Raw genomic sequence first — 13,341 nt, 5'->3', positions numbered from 1 at the left:
AAGATCATTCTGGAGTGATTGACTCGGCCGCGCACACACGCAATGCAAATAGGAAATGCAGCTCAAAAGATACACTAACACAATACCTTAGGTAGGATTGTGACGGGACGCAGTTCAACCCCTGCACCTCACCAAATTCGTCCGAGCCGCCCATCCCAGGCTCCCCCCGCTGATTGGCCAACCACATCCCGGCCCCGATGTGAAAGCGCCGTGTGCCGGCGCTTCGAGGTCGCTCAACACCAATGGGAACGTCGCGAGCCTATTTCGACCGTCCCCTGGGCTCAAACGAGGTCGTCTTCTCTTTTCAAAGTCTTGGGAGTCCCCACGGTCTTGAACAAGGTGCTTCGATACGGTTCCTGCGCCCCGGACGTGGGTCTTTGGACCACACGCACACCCTGGCCGACGTGCTGTCGTGCGTGCTCGCAAGTGCCGTGTGTGAAATGCTATGTATGCACTTGCACGGGGGTGTTGTGAGGGCCCTTCGCTTCGTCAGTCACATCACTCTCAGTGGTTGCTTCCTCTGTATGGCTGCTTGTAGACGGGGTGAAAAGGGGAGGGGGATGGAGTAGACGATTGGCGCTGGGCTCCCCCATGTGAGAAAATAATGCTCTGGGCGCTTGAACAATGTAAATAGTGAGTTGGGCCACAATCGTGGCGCCGGGTATCCTTTCGATTTTTGTTCAGCTTCTTTATTCTACCTTACTCATACGATTCTGACGCCGTTTTCTCTCTCTCTCTCTCGTTCGGTTGTCTTCCCACCTTGCTTGGCTGTGCCTCTCTAAGAACTTTTCCAACATCCTTCCAAATCACCGTCTTCACCGTTGCCCCTCTGCGAGTGGCACCTCGACCTACAACCAAGATGGCGACCACAACCTCCAACTTCTTTCCTCTGGCGACCGAAACCTACTATCCAGACTCTCCTGGAGACGCCAGCTCATCTGGAAATGGTGTCGATACCGAGGCAGGAGCCTCTGGTGACAGCCCTGGAGCTGTCAACCTATCCCGTGAAGCCATGATTGCCATCATCGTCGTCGTCTCTGTTGTTGGCGCCCTCGGAAGTACGTAACAATCCATGCAAGAAAAACCAAAACACCAACTCCTTTGAAACCCCATTCGCTAACCAGGCCCTTACTCGTACAGTTGGCATGGCCGTTCTCTTCTACGTTGCCAAGAAGCGAGAGTGGAAGATCAGAGAGACCATGCGCAAGTCCGCCAGAAAGGTCGTGACCGCTCTCACGCCGCGAAGGACCGAGTTCCCCAGATCAGTCAAGGAGTCTTCGTCTCCGCCACGCAGCCATCGCGGGCGCGCGAGGCTCGACGACGTTCCGCCCACGCCCAGACTCCGCCCGGAAGATCTCGAAAAGGGCCTCAAGGAGGCAGAGTCGAAGCGCAAGTTGATGAGGTGGGGCCGGAAGTAGGCGAATGCGAGAGGAAACTCAGGACATGGGAGGAATGACGGCCGCCAACTGGCTTGGTGCTGGTGTAATGGTTCATTTGCTGAGGCGGTCGAGACCGGATGACTGACGAACTTGGATCTGCGTAGCGTATAGAGTCCTTTTTCTTGTACCATTATTATGCCCTTTGAAATTACATAGCGCTTGTCCTTAAAGTCTTCGGAATGTGTTTGAGCTGGCGCTTCTTCTTGCGTTGTTCTTGTGGTCGCGCGGCCGGGAATCGTCGTGCGTGTCCACAGGGCCTCCGTTCTTCTTCTTCCCTTGAGGAACGAATGTGACCGCCTTTTCGCCGTAGGCATTTCCACGATGCGTCTTGCTGATGCGGCCGGACTTTTGCACCCTGGCGCCCAAAGCGGTGTCGCGCTCCTGGCCCTTTTGGTTGGAAGACGAGATCTTCATCTGGTACTCCTGTGTAGCTTTCTTACCCAGACCCTTGGGGCCCTGATCCACAACAGGCTGGGCAGCAGCACTGACACCAACCTCGTGAGTATCCTTTGCGGCGACCTTGGTGCTGGGGTTGAGGGCACGGAACTCGTAGGTGGACTCGTCGACGGCGAAGGCGTCGTCCTCGAACATCTTGGCGAAACGATCGTCGCCGAGCAGGCCGGCCTTTTCGTTGACAACCTCTCTGTTCTCCTGTTTCTTGAGAAGCTTGTCGGCAAGCTTCTGGTTGACCTTGACCTTCTTGTTGCCTCTGATTCTGCTGGCGCGCTCCTTTTCGACCTTCTCCTTGATGCGCTTCGTCCTCTCCTCCTCCCAAACGTACGGGTTGGCGATGAGGCGGGCCTGTTCGTAGAGTTTCGACGCAACGAAGTAACCGTGCATGTACGGACGGAGCAGGTTTGTCTTGCCAATAAGGTGCTCCATGCTCAATTGTCTGAGCTCGGGCAGCGTCAAGAACTTGTAGTTGTCGTATGTCTCGGTGCGGACCTCCTCTGCCATCTCTTCGACCATGTTGTCGAGGAAAGAGCACCATCGTGGTGCCGGGCCGAGACTGGGAATGAAGAAGGAGTGTTGAGACTTGCCTTCGTTGGCAGTCAGAAGCATACCGGTGTCCTTGCACCAAGCGCTGGTTTCTGATTAGTGAGAATTCAAAAGGAAACAGATTAGTTTCGTTACTCACACATCGTTCAGGTCCACAATGGGCTCGACTGAAGTCCATGGTGTACCGTCCGTCTCGTCCCAAATCTTGATAATCTTCTTATCGGCAGACATAATCTTCTTTTCTTGGGAAGCTGTTGTCATGTGAATGAGCTTCTTGATCGGGAAGCCGTATCCTTGGTCCTTGGTCAAGAGAGGAACTGGGCGACGGAGATCGAACAGCTGAACCATGCCCGTCTCGGAACCAGTGGCAATGGATAGTCCCGATGTGCTGAAGTCCAAGGCAGTGATGCCACCATCTTGGCAGCCTAGACGCGCGACTCTTGACTTGGATCTCGGGTCCCAGAATTCCACCGTGCCAATAGAGGTTCCGAAAGCTGCAAGGCCATGGGAGCCTTCGGCCAACGCCGCAGCGTTGACACTTCCGGCATCAATACTTCCCTGGAGCCCAGCTCCCTCCTCATCACCGCCGACATCGATCTGGAAAGACTTCATGAACCTGCCAATCTCCAGGTTCAAGCGGAAGACTTCACCCATGCGATCCTGGTCGACTCCTACGGCGGGTACGAGTGCTTCGGTCGACTGCCGATCGTAGAGCAAGTCTCTGCCGTAACGGGGTATGCGGATCTTGTAATGGCAGCCCATCGGGGTGTGAAACTCGAGTTGTCGGTCATCCTGGAGGAGTAGAGTTTTGGAGTAGTCGGAGGAGAGGATCGTCAACTTCTCTGTAAGAGAATTTGTGTGGCGCGCAAACGACAGAGACAGTTGTGGGAGGTTGTGAACGTGAATCTGAGGCTTGTATGTTCCTGCACTGACAGCCCAATCACCATCTTCACTGACGCGAATGCAGGTGCTGGCTTCCTCGAACTCGAAATCTTGGAGAAGCTCGACTCGGCTCTGGTACTCCGCGTCGTTCTTGAGCGATCGCTTTCTCCGTCTGGCCAGCCAATCCGGCAGAGGTCTGGCGGTCGATGCACCGGAAACGGTGTAGACCGGAACTGTTCCTGGGTTCGTCAACTTCATCGTGTTTGTCGGAGACCGCTGGTGAAAATTGTACGGGCGGGTGCTTCGCGACAATGCGACTAGGTGTGAAGGAATTGCGGCCGAGGGGACTTTTTTTTTTCTTGCCCAAAAAGTTCCGATTAGATAAGAGTCCCCGGCAGGCTGGTGGGGGGCCCTCACCTTGGCTGGAGCAAGAGAGGCCTCGGTGAGGCGGTGGAGGATTAGCTAACTCCTTTCCGACTTCCAGACTGCCCCACTACTTTGCGTTAGCTGCCCAGGGACTTTGGCTGTTTTCATTGGCCGAAGCATCACCCGCTGATTCCCAGCAGGACCCTATTAGTGCATTCAGCCGCGTGAATCTGGGCTGTCTGCGTGTCAACGACAGTGCTGGATTTCCGGCGGTTTACCGACCTAACCAGGCTTGCACATCGACAAAGTGAATCAAAGCGATACATCAGCTCTTCGACGACGAATCCAACAAATTCCAAACACAAACGACATCCGAGTGTCTATTATCACACAATCAGTTGACAAGATAGTTCGTTTCGAATACGCTTGATAATCCCGTAACGGTGTTGGACTCGGTTGATGCCGAGAAGCCGGTCCATTGGTCGCGCTTTCGACCTACGGAGATGGAGTCGATGACTTCGCGAATTCAACCAAACAACCGTATCAAAACCTCTCACAGTCGCATAACGAATTCCAACCGATGCCGTAACGAATCATTACTTTTATGACTGCCGGCCTACAGCTTTGAACCGGCTCCTGCGGCCCCTGGGAGCTTTAGCGACCGAGAGTTGATGTTGCGACACGGAACACATCCCGCCGTCGCGAGACTCGACCGCCGACATGGACACGAGCGAATACGATACTAATACTCTATTAAATGTTTGTACTGGACGTTGAAACATGTGGGTCGCAATCACTACTAACAGCTTGCTGCCAGAATAACATATCTACCATCAATTACCGAGTCTACGAGCCCTCTCCTGACCAGGCGTCAAGCTTTCCCTCAATCGCCGCCGATGTCGAGACCGAACTGAGAACCCTCAACCACATTGTATACTACGATGCGAACAGACGGGTTGTGTGGTATTTCCACATTCCGGGCAAGGATGTGGAGTCTGGCGACGATACCCCGAGGGTTTTGGACAGTAGTGTCAGCGTCGCCGGCGCAACATTGCTGATGGTTGACGAAGGTTCCTTTGAACCAATAAGTTTGTTCAAGGGTCGCGCTCAAGGACAGCAAGCCTCGAATACACCAACCAGCTCGTCGTCAAGTAATTCGGCCCTCGACCTTTCATTACGGAATCCGCAGATGGGCAACTCCGGACCGCCAAGCTCCTCCGATCCCGATTCCAAACCCCCGTCAGCCGGCGCACTCGATGCCAAGGGCACTGGCTCTGTTCCCATAAAGGAGGCATACGAGCAATTTATCACGGCCGTTCTGTCAACAACGTCAGCATCATTTTGCAACCGCGTATCAGCAATCCCCCTGAATCATCGAACCGTTTTGCTTCCTTCCAAGGTTACACGAGACGGTCAGACCGAGAGAGCTCAGGACGCGGAGTCTGCAGTCGTGGGAACATTCCGCGTATACCTTACCACGACGGGCGCACTAGTCATAAGTTTATCTTTATCCTGTTGCGAGGGTCTCTTGTCTGTGAATGAACCATCAAGTCCGAGCCAACTTGCACTAGGCTCTCAGATATTGGCTGCCCCTTTCGGCGTTCTAGCGAATTACCAAGGGTTCGTCGGCGGAGGCCTGGCGTACCCCGAACTTGGCCTGGGACAGACGCCGGATGCCCAGCTTTGGAGGAATGCGGACGCTAGATCCTCACAATGGAGAGAAACCTGCATCAAAATCCTTCAGTCCCGTGGGCTGTCTCCTGCGTTACTACAGTCATGTCCATGGATCGCATTGCAAATGCTCCGCCGGAAACCTGGCGAGTCTAAAGCGGAAGGGAAAACGACGCCATTATTGTCCGCTGTGGCTACGGTATCTTGGCCAGCAGTCCTCTGTTTCCGGAAGAAGTCTGTCATGCTCGCGCGAAGTAACGGCCTGGGAGATTCTGTACTTTTGGCGCAAGATGAGACATCTGACTTCCTTAACGAGGCCAGAACCTGGTTTCAGCTGGGCGTAGACAGGGACGAAAAAGTCACCAAGAGGAAGAAAGAGAGGGAAGCTGCGGCATCAAAGGAGGCTTCGGCAGCAGCTTCGTCACACCAACCAAACGGGCATTCACCACTGGGGCTAAGACGAGCTAGCAATGCGGCAGCCGCAGGTGCCATGTATCCAACGCCACCAGACGGAGTTCAGAATCCCCTAGGCATCACGCCTTCGATGGATGGGACGACCTCTAGCCCAGGTGCCCCTGGAGTCACCATGGCAGTTGTTGACATAGATACTGCTATGACAGATGCTACAGTACACGACGCGACCACGATGCATGGCACGCTACAACATGATTCCTACGCTGACGGTTGGCACTCGAACGAGCATGCAAACGAACATACGAATGAGCATTCCAACGGAAATGGCAAAGGTCGGGCGGACTCCTTTACTGGGGGAGACAACGATGACAATTTGTTTGGCGACATGGGCCCGGACATGTTTGGGGATACCGACATTACTGATGCCGACTTCAACTTCTTCGACGAAGAAGGCGATGACCTCGACCTATCTGGCTTACCTGACTTAGGCATGCCTGACGGACCACCGATGCCTGCTGTCCTCCCAGTACCTATGCCTGAGCCGGCAAAACTGATGCTGCCTCCGGTAGAGGATACTAAGCCCGAACCAAGTCCTCCAATTTTCACCAAGCCGGAGTTGAAGCATGCGCGGAGCACATTGATGGACGAAGGAAAACAGCGATCTAACACGGACAGGACAGGCGGTATGAAGAGAGAATCAAGTCCTTTCGATCCGGACATTGTCTACAAAAGAGTTCGGGCTTCTCTAGCAGATATCCGCTCCACCCCTCAATCAACCCCTGCGCGGAAAGGCAGCATATTCGACAGCGTGGACTTTGATCCGGTTTTGCCTCTTGTTAACAAGAAGTACGAGCAAGGGGGTCGATTTGATTGGAAGCCGACGCTTCAAGGCCTGCCTCAAGAATCCAACAACCAGCCTCTTCATCAAGGGCCGCCTACTACTGACTACTTACGACGACACGGCAAGGGCCGGAAGCCACTGAAACAACCAGAACACACAAATGCCCTGATCCGAACTATCACAGGCAACCTCGAGAACAGTTCCCTGATTGCAAGTCCCGGGAAAGGTGATGACCTAGCATCCGATGCCGATGACATCAGCCTAGTATCAGATCAAGACGACTCGAGCACGTCAGAAGACGAACCGACGTCGCCCTTTAAGTCGAGCATTCGAAGACTGAACTTGGATGACGACGTTGCGTCTCACGTCACTTCCCTCAGAGACATTGAGTCTGTCGAGGATTCCGACCCTACGTTAGCTTTGGACCTTCCAAAGCTGGCCAAGGCTGAAGCCTCAGAAATGCTGATTACGAAGTACTTTGAAGATGCAGAGTCACTGCCTATTCATCTTTCACTCCCAGATGAAGACACCATCACCATCGCTCAAATTGTCACTGAGCAAGCGGTCACTGGCAACTTGAGAATACGCGATGCGCATGCGAACACGCTGAACTCGGCAATCATACCGGAGACCCGGCGCCAATTATCCTCCCTAGGCCGGACTGCTTTGCAAGCTTTGCGCGAGGTGATTCCCTCTTGTCTAGGGGACTTCAACACATGCAACTTCAAAGGTGTGGTCGAGATCCCCGACGTTCCCCTGCTTGGCCCACCAAACAGACTTCATCCGAGGCCGGTCAATCCGCGGGATAACAACACAGAACCGCCAAAGCCGAACAACCTCTTCCAAATCCCAGCTCCTCACATGGAACTTCGACGTGCAGAAGCCAGACTTTCAGTCTTGCCAGCGAGCGTTCAGTTTTGGGAAAGCTTGGGGCTGGGTCCTGCTCAAGGCACAAAGGACGTCAATGTTGTTTGTGTCTTCCCCCATTGGGATGGAATGTCAGACGTTGCCGCTGCCTTCCTGGACCGCATGCGAAACGTTTACGAGCTTCTCAAGCTGGGCTCTTTCGAACGCCTTGCGACCAGTTCCAAGGTGGCTGATGGCCTTCTACCCTATGAAGTAGACAAAATCGCCACTTCACCAGGAACCGTCAGTCCTCACATTGTCGCCGGCCTGGGTGACCGCATGGAGGCACTCAATCAGGGGCTCATTTCGGCCAATGCTTCGGAAAAGAACTATGTAATATACTTTGTCTATCCTCCAGATCATCCTGGGTCTATTGTGGAGGCTTGCACTGCTTTCCAACAGCTCTTTGAGATGCACAAAAGGACTCTGACGGACAGGCGGCAGACCCCGGTCAACGAATTGGTCTTGCAACTTGTGCCCCTGGACTTTCTCACTTCTTCTACGGGAATAGTAGAACCGACGCCTAGCGATGCGATCAAATTGGCGATAGAAACGTATGACCGCTGTACGCTATTTGGCGGACCGATGCCATCGCCGGCCATTATGCTCGAACAGTCGCTACCTAGAGGCATCGACTTCAAGCTTTCGAATCCATCTTCGTCGTCGTTAATGCATGAGAACACTTGCATTCACATCGCTTACGCCCAGAGCATCGACGAGAGATGGATTACCGCGGCATGGACTGACAACAGGGGATGCCAGCAGATGACGGCATCTTACAACCTTGGTCGCAAGGGCAAGGCGCTATCTACATCGCTCAATGACGTCTACCACGAGATATGGGAAACCACCCATGACTTGATTTCCAAGTGGAAAGTCCACTGGCGAGTTATCATCTCCAAGTGCGGCTTCATGGATGCGCAAGAGATTGGGTTCTGGCAGGGTCTGGCTCAGACGGAGTCGGTAGCAACGGTCAGCTTGACCTTGATTTCGGTCGATACGAATCCATCCATGCAGTTGGTTCCGCCGGCAATAAAGGTCCCGGCAACAACATCCTCGGCTTTCTATACGACGCCCGTGTCTACTCCACAGGCATCGATAGTCTCGCCAGAGCAGAGTGGTACGCCGGCCACGCCCATGAAAGAAAACACAACAAGCGCCGCGACTCCGGGCGGAACACCAGGCGACGGTAATGCCGACCCTGTCGAAGGGGACGCCATTCTCCTCGACGTTACAGACCAAACCTGGGGTGCCGTGCTAGCGCATCGACTGAGCAACTCTTCTTCGTTGGGCGAGCTGAACCCGGCCCTTATTAGCGGTTATCTTGTCAAACGTGGAGGCACGAAGCTCGAAGATCCGCCTGTTGTCCTAGAGGTCAACATTGTACATGCGGATAACAATCCGCGCATGTACGAGCCTCTCATGCGGGAGATGCTTACCTACTTCAGGGGTCTTGGAACCCTAGCTCGCGCGAGGGGAGTTGTAGATAGGGGGACGGATATACGTCCCTGGCACATCGCGGCGGCGGAGAAGGGTGTTCGGGCATTATACCTTTTGATGTGATTTGGTACATGGCGAGGTGGTTTGTTGGGTAGACGTTTTTCCTTTAGGTTTGAGGAGGTTTAGAACCGGCGTTTCGAGGCGTTGGACCATGCGATAGGAACAATCGTAGCACAGAGGAGATTGCATGAGACCAAAATCATTGACTACAGTGTTAACATCATTGGTATCGTACTTTTCATTTTGCACAGGGTCTCTATCCTGGTGACTACTTTCGCTACCGCCCTGAACAGTTGATGCTCAGGCTCAAGTCTATCTATCCACGCCATTTTCACCATTGCTTCTATATACGCTTTCGCTCATATTTCACGTATACCAACCCTTGGTCGTGTGCCTCATACCGAGAAACAGACCGTAAATAACTATAAAAAATGTAAAAAAGGTTCTGTGAATTGACATCTAGTTCCAGAACCCAGGGAACAAGAACTCGACATTCTTCATGGCCTCGGGGCTGCGGCCCTCGGGCTTGGTCATGAACTTGACGGCGCCCTGGGAGGCGCCCTCCCACTGCTTGGCGAGGACGAGGTCGCCGCTCTCCTGCTTGGACAGCTCGTCGAGGACGCCGCCGACGAGGCGCTTGGCGTTCTCGCTGTTGGCGGCCATGTACTTCATGACCATGGCGACGTCGACGTCTTCGAACGAGTGCCAGCAGTCGTAGTCGGTCGCCATGCAGATCATCTGGTAGGCCATCTCGGCCTCGCGGGCGAGCTTGGCCTCGGGGAGGGCCGACATGTTGATGACGCTGCCGCCCCAGGAGCGGTACATGTGCGACTCGGCGCGGGTGGAGAATTGGGGGCCCTCTGTTGTTTTCGTCACGTTAGCACTGTTGTTCCTTGGTTTTCCTAAGCTTCTTGTTGGGAGAGGAAGAAACTCACCCATGCAGATAATGGTGCCCTTCTCGTGCAAGACGACGCCCTCGCCCTGCATATGCGCCGCGCACTTCTTGACGACCTCGGCAAGCCCCTTGTCAAACGGATCCGCGAACCCGACGTGGCCCACAACACCGCCCTCGAAAAAGGTGAATGGGCGCACGCCCTTGGTGCGGTCAATGACCTGGTCCGGAACGACAAAGTCCATGGGCTTGATCTCCTCGCGCAGGGAGCCGACGGCGGAGAAGGCGATGACGCAGCGGACGCCGATGGAGCGCAGGGCGGCGATGTTTGCGCGGGCGGGCACCTCGTGGGGCGCGAACTGGTGGTGCAGGCCGTGGCGGGCGAGGAAGGCGATGGGGACGCCGTTGTGCTCGAGGATGCTGATCGGGGACGAGGGCTTGCCCCAGGGGGTCGTGGGCGTCAGCTGGGCGACGGGGGTGTAGCCTTCGAGCTTTCCGAGGCCGGTGCCGCCGATGACGGCGATGTGGACGGGGCCTGTTGGGGAGTAGGATGTCAGTCATTCATGTCTGCGCTTGTGGTATGGGGGGCATTGGGCTGGATCGGGAGGAGGTGAAGCGTGGATGCAAGCTTACGGTCAAAGGTGGTAGGGAGGTCGGCCATTGTATTGTTTTCTATCGATTGATCGTAGGAAAATGGAGGGTATCTTAGGTAAAGCAGGGGAAAGAAATAACAAAGCTGGAGAAGAGAGAGGATTGAAAAGTGTAGATCGGCGCGGAAGCTTGGGTAGGTTTGCTATGCGGTCGGAGTCTGACATCTTTTTTCGACCCCGCCGAAATTTACCCCGCCATCCACCGCACTCGAGTGCTGCCGTTTCTTCAGTGCCCCGCCATTGCGTCGTCCCGGGCATCCCGCTGTGTAGACACCCCACCACATGTTCTCGCCGTCCTCAGCACGTGTCGCAGATCACGGCGAGATGTCGTTCCTTTCCGAGTACACTCAGAGCACGATCTTGTTACCAGATTTCTCATAGGAGATTGACTGCGTTATCCCGTCATGGTCACCAAGGGACGAGATTGGAAAAACGCCCCTTGATAACTTGAGAGGTGGAAAAAATGCAAATACAACGGACCAACGATGATTCGAATGATTGGGACCTTGATATAACCCAGAGGCTTATGGTCTATTCAAGGAATCAAGACTCCAGGAGCGATGAGGCAGGAAAATTTTCAGGGGCCGCTCTCTCTTTCAAATGCTCTTTTTTCATCTGAGGTATCTAGCTGTCTCTCTCTAGACTTTCTTTTTGCTGGTCTTCATCCGAACTCCGACCCATTCCGTAGTAGCACGTACAGATTAAAAACGCTTTCTTATGCAAGAAACAAAACAATCACTGGCCCTCGGCCGGGCGCACCGGCAGCTCCGTCTCCTTGGCGGCGCCGTCTTGCGCGGCGGGGCCCTTACCGCCGCCGGGGTAGCGGGAGCCCTTGTCCTTGGGCTGCTTCTTCTTCTTCTTCTTGTCGTCCTCAACCGGGGGGTAGGCCCTCTCCGTGACCTGCTTCCACTCCTCTGATGCCTGGAAAGCTTGCTGGATGGGTGCCAGGAGCTCGTTCAGGGCCTTGGTCACGGCGGGCTTGAGCAGCTGGGGCGTCAACTAAACATAGTGTTAGCATGTCCTAGATATCGCGTCTCTTTCCGTGTGCTACTTACGACGTCGTTCTTGTAGTCCTCGTGCATTTGCTTAATATCGGTGTAAACCAGGGTCTCGAGGCCGTCGCGCTCACGCTCGACACGGAACTCCTTCTTGCCCTTCAGCGACGCAGCGGGCAGCAGGACGTACTCGACGAAAGACAGGACACCGTTGCCCTCAGCAACCTTGGGCACACACTCGGCCTTGCGGAGCTTCTTCTGGACAACCTCGGGGGCGTCGAGAAGGTCGATCTTGCTGTCTGTGACGCCATGTTCAGCATTTATTTCCGAAAAGCAGTGACAATAATCTTACCAGGATCACTTGCGCTCATCTTTCCACCGTTCAGACCCGGCACCATGGGGTTCAACAGATGCGCGCGCACTTGGTATCCGACCTTGGGCAACCACTCGGTGGCCGCAGCGAACAGCTTTCTTTGATCCATGCCTGCAAAATGTCAGCCTGAGCACCCCCTCGAGATACGCGAATCAGGACATACCTCCGAATTGAGCATCAACACCAAGGTGCTGCTCGTCGCAGACCTGAAGTACGGGGTACAGCAGACCACTCATGGGGGCGTTCTGTCACCATTGTCAGCCCGAGTCCAAGCACCAAGGCTTTTTAGGTATCCTCACGTCAGACTGCTTCACGACCTCAGCACCAGCCTTCTTCGCATCTCTCTCGCTAATGAGCGAGCTCATCTTGTAGACATCCATGATGTACTCGGGGCTCTTCTGGTAGGAGCTGCCGAGGACGAACTTGAGCTTCTCCGTGGAGACGCCGACAGCGTTGAGGATGTTTGTGATGGCGAACTTGTAGAACTTGGCGCGCTGCTCGACGAGCTCGATGGGGGCCTTGAGGTTGTCGAGGAAACCGTGGATGTCGGCGAGGAGGACGGTCATCTCGCAGCCGGCGGCGAGGAACTGCGCCAGCTTGATGGCCGGGACAAAGTAGCCGCAGTGAGGTCTGCCCGTTGTCGCGGTTCCTGTAGGGTTAAAGGAGGCAATGATCAGCCAATGCGCCGACGAAGAGTATCAGCAGTGTAATTGAGATGTTTGTTACCCCAGTAGATCTTGGGGTTGCGTCCCTCGGCCAGAATCTTCTCGATGATCTCGGGGTTCATGACCTCGGCCAAGTTCTCCTGGATGAGGGCGAACCTCTCCTGCGCCGTTGTGCCTTCCGCCATTTTGGATAGGGTACGAGTCTTGTAAAGATTGTGATCGAACTAAGAATGTAGTCGTATTGGGGAAAGCGAGGTTGTGAAGGTTTCGCGGCGTCGGGGGTAGGTGTCGAGAGGTCGTGGGACGATGGTATTCGGAGTGAGTCAAGCTGTGACTTGTCGCACAAGTGGCCCAAATTCGCGTCGAAGAGCAGACACCGCAGCGAAATTACCCCGCCGAGGGGCGGACGTCGGGGGCCAAAGGTGCACACGGCCGATAGAGGGGTCTACGAGGTCTGTCACCCTTGCCATTGGCCAACTTAGGGGGTTCAATGGAGGGGTCTTGGGTACCGACCTTGCATCAGCCCGGAATTTCACAGGGCTCTCAGCCCAGAACAGCAGTTGTATCCCGACTCTTACTACGGGAAGGCCGAGACATGATGCGTAAATCCCTGATGCCGAATCGAGGGCGAATTTATTACAGTCTTTCGGTAGAATGCGATCTGTGAAGGACGATTACAGGAGTTCTAGAGTGAATCCTCCACACATATAATTAAAGGTCACTGAAAGATCACAAGAGCACTCATACT

At 54.6% G+C, this 13,341-nt stretch overlaps 5 protein-coding genes across 5 annotated transcripts; 2 read left to right on the top strand and 3 right to left on the bottom strand.

The window, feature by feature from the left end:
* Window positions 1–527: 527 nt before the first annotated feature.
* HER10_EVM0013266 (uncharacterized protein) lies at window positions 528–2,151 on the top strand. Its single transcript, XM_035482630.1, has 2 exons — window positions 528–1,058; window positions 1,141–2,151. The coding sequence occupies exons 1-2, from the start codon at window positions 860–862 to the stop codon at window positions 1,416–1,418; spliced, it is 477 nt and encodes a 158-aa protein (XP_035330305.1). The 5' UTR covers window positions 528–859; the 3' UTR covers window positions 1,419–2,151.
* Window positions 1,605–3,613, bottom strand: HER10_EVM0012071 (uncharacterized protein; the record flags this gene model as incomplete). Its single annotated transcript, XM_035481474.1, has 2 exons — window positions 2,578–3,613; window positions 1,605–2,523 (listed from the first exon to the last, which is right to left on the bottom strand). The coding sequence occupies exons 1-2, from the start codon at window positions 3,576–3,578 to the stop codon at window positions 1,605–1,607; spliced, it is 1,920 nt and encodes a 639-aa protein (XP_035330169.1). The 5' UTR covers window positions 3,579–3,613.
* Window positions 3,614–3,973: 360 nt separating this feature from the next.
* On the top strand, window positions 3,974–9,228 carry HER10_EVM0006896 (uncharacterized protein). Its single transcript, XM_035476469.1, has 2 exons — window positions 3,974–4,445; window positions 4,504–9,228. The coding sequence occupies exons 1-2, from the start codon at window positions 4,407–4,409 to the stop codon at window positions 9,079–9,081; spliced, it is 4,617 nt and encodes a 1,538-aa protein (XP_035329546.1). The 5' UTR covers window positions 3,974–4,406; the 3' UTR covers window positions 9,082–9,228.
* Window positions 9,229–9,394: 166 nt separating this feature from the next.
* On the bottom strand, window positions 9,395–10,705 carry HER10_EVM0007884 (methylthioadenosine phosphorylase). The gene is made up of 3 exons (XM_035477424.1): window positions 10,544–10,705; window positions 9,954–10,445; window positions 9,395–9,878 (listed from the first exon to the last, which is right to left on the bottom strand). The coding sequence occupies exons 1-3, from the start codon at window positions 10,569–10,571 to the stop codon at window positions 9,478–9,480; spliced, it is 921 nt and encodes a 306-aa protein (XP_035329663.1). The 5' UTR covers window positions 10,572–10,705; the 3' UTR covers window positions 9,395–9,477.
* A 458-nt stretch (window positions 10,706–11,163) lies between these two features.
* On the bottom strand, window positions 11,164–13,019 carry HER10_EVM0011277 (tRNA synthetase class I). The gene is made up of 6 exons (XM_035480713.1): window positions 12,655–13,019; window positions 12,228–12,577; window positions 12,092–12,173; window positions 11,908–12,039; window positions 11,616–11,854; window positions 11,164–11,559 (listed from the first exon to the last, which is right to left on the bottom strand). Exons 1-6 carry the CDS (start codon window positions 12,776–12,778, stop codon window positions 11,296–11,298), a joined length of 1,191 nt encoding a protein of 396 aa, XP_035330075.1. The 5' UTR covers window positions 12,779–13,019; the 3' UTR covers window positions 11,164–11,295.
* Window positions 13,020–13,341: the final 322 nt, after the last annotated feature.

Source organism: Colletotrichum scovillei (assembly GCF_011075155.1).
Source record: "Colletotrichum scovillei strain TJNH1 chromosome Unknown Contig00009, whole genome shotgun sequence".
NCBI lineage: Eukaryota > Fungi > Ascomycota > Sordariomycetes > Glomerellales > Glomerellaceae > Colletotrichum > Colletotrichum scovillei.
This window is presented reverse-complemented; position numbering and strand designations above follow the sequence as displayed.

Bases quoted from the DNA above. Each gene is read 5' to 3' on its own strand.
- HER10_EVM0013266 (XM_035482630.1), top strand. From the start codon at position 860: ATGGCGACCACAACCTCCAACTTCTTTCCTCTGGCGACCGAAACCTAC. The intron at 1,059-1,140 runs GTACGTAACAAT...TTACTCGTACAG, and splicing joins TGTTGTTGGCGCCCTCGGAA to TTGGCATGGCCGTTCTCTTC.
- HER10_EVM0011277 (XM_035480713.1), bottom strand. From the start codon at position 12,778: ATGGCGGAAGGCACAACGGCGCAGGAGAGGTTCGCCCTCATCCAGGAG. The intron at 11,855-11,907 runs GTAAGATTATTG...ATGGCGTCACAG, and splicing joins GATGAGCGCAAGTGATCCTG to ACAGCAAGATCGACCTTCTC. The intron at 11,560-11,615 runs GTAAGTAGCACA...CACTATGTTTAG, and splicing joins AGGACTACAAGAACGACGTC to TTGACGCCCCAGCTGCTCAA.
- HER10_EVM0006896 (XM_035476469.1), top strand. From the start codon at position 4,407: ATGGACACGAGCGAATACGATACTAATACTCTATTAAAT. The intron at 4,446-4,503 runs GTTTGTACTGGA...GCTTGCTGCCAG, and splicing joins ATACTAATACTCTATTAAAT to AATAACATATCTACCATCAA.
- HER10_EVM0007884 (XM_035477424.1), bottom strand. From the start codon at position 10,571: ATGGCCGACCTCCCTACCACCTTTGACC. The intron at 10,446-10,543 runs GTAAGCTTGCAT...ACTCCCCAACAG, and splicing joins CCTCCCTACCACCTTTGACC to GCCCCGTCCACATCGCCGTC. The intron at 9,879-9,953 runs GTGAGTTTCTTC...CGAAAACAACAG, and splicing joins GGGCACCATTATCTGCATGG to AGGGCCCCCAATTCTCCACC.